General features: G+C 46.3%; 1 protein-coding gene across 1 annotated transcript in view; it reads left to right on the top strand.

The window, feature by feature from the left end:
- Positions 1-396: 396 nt before the first annotated feature.
- The window catches only part of LOC104807840 (glycine-rich RNA-binding protein GRP1A-like), a 1,110-nt gene continuing 367 nt past the window's right edge, over positions 397-1,139 (top strand). The window contains exons 1-2 of the mRNA XM_010533266.1: positions 397-715; positions 979-1,135. Of these exons, the coding sequence (XP_010531568.1) occupies positions 602-715; positions 979-1,135 (271 nt within the window). The 5' untranslated portion in view covers positions 397-601. The remainder of the gene's footprint in view (positions 716-978; positions 1,136-1,139) is intronic.

The following is a 1,139-nucleotide window of genomic DNA, read 5'->3' as shown; positions in this document are numbered from 1 at the left end:
TGACTAAATTAGCCTCTCGAACCGAAATGTCCATTAAGGACAAAGAGAAGGCTTCTCCCTAAAGGATAATTCTCTCCAACTCCAAGGTTAATTACGTCTTTTAGAACAAAATATCTCGCTGTCTTTCCCATGCTTATCTCTGCAATGTCGACATCTTTTGGAAGTTCACGCAATTTCAACCGTTAGATTGACACTATTTTATCCAAAACATCAGTTTGGTGACGTGGAAGTAATCCAACAGTTGAAATTGCTGGAACCAGCCTTGTAGAATCCCGCGCATGTGTAGGAGATTACTCCACGCCTTATGGGCATTGGATCTAAGTTTGGTAACCGATTTAAGGATATTCCGTTTTTTGTGCTCCAACTTGGCCGGAGAGGCTAAAGCGGGGAAATCTTTGTCGCCGTAGCCAAACACGGATGCTACCGCGTCAGCCCTAAAGAAACAAACTTAACCATGGTTTATTCTCCCTCCATACTGCTATATAGTGAGCCTTCTCTGACCTCCCACCTGGTCATTTCACATCGTCTTCTCCGCTTTGTCTTCTACTTCATCTTCCTCGTGTTCTCCGGAAAATATTTGTAGGGTCTTTTTCTTCGAAAAATGGGTTCCTCAGAGGTCGAGTACAGGTGCTTCGTCGGAGGCCTTGCTTGGGCCACCGACGATCATTCCCTAGAGAGGGCCTTCAGTCAGTTTGGAGAGGTCCTCGACTCCAAGGTCCGTTAGACACAGAGATCGGTCCCCGGATCCGATAATCTGACCCGAATCCGAGATTCGTGCACTCTGTTTTGTGTTACTTTGTGATTCTCTCTATGTTACTGTGTTACTATTTGTTACTCTTCCGAATCGGTACGTTCATCTTCTTGCTTTTGGGCCGAAGATTGATCGATTTTGTTAATTTGATTTGAGATCCGGATTTTTTTTGTTTACTCGAATCGAGATCCGTCTGAATTGAGCTTTTATGACCTTTTGTGGATCAGATCATCAACGACCGTGAGACCGGGAGATCCAAGGGGTTTGGATTCGTGACCTTTAAGGATGAGGAATCGATGAGAGCTGCGATCGATGGGATGAACGGTCAGGAACTCGACGGCCGTAGCATCACCGTCAACGAGGCTCAGTCCCGCGGCAGCCGTGGCGG

The sequence above is a fragment of the Tarenaya hassleriana genome, unplaced genomic scaffold, assembly GCF_000463585.1.
Source record: "Tarenaya hassleriana unplaced genomic scaffold, ASM46358v1 Cleome13, whole genome shotgun sequence".
Lineage (NCBI taxonomy): Eukaryota > Viridiplantae > Streptophyta > Magnoliopsida > Brassicales > Cleomaceae > Tarenaya > Tarenaya hassleriana.
This window is presented reverse-complemented; position numbering and strand designations above follow the sequence as displayed.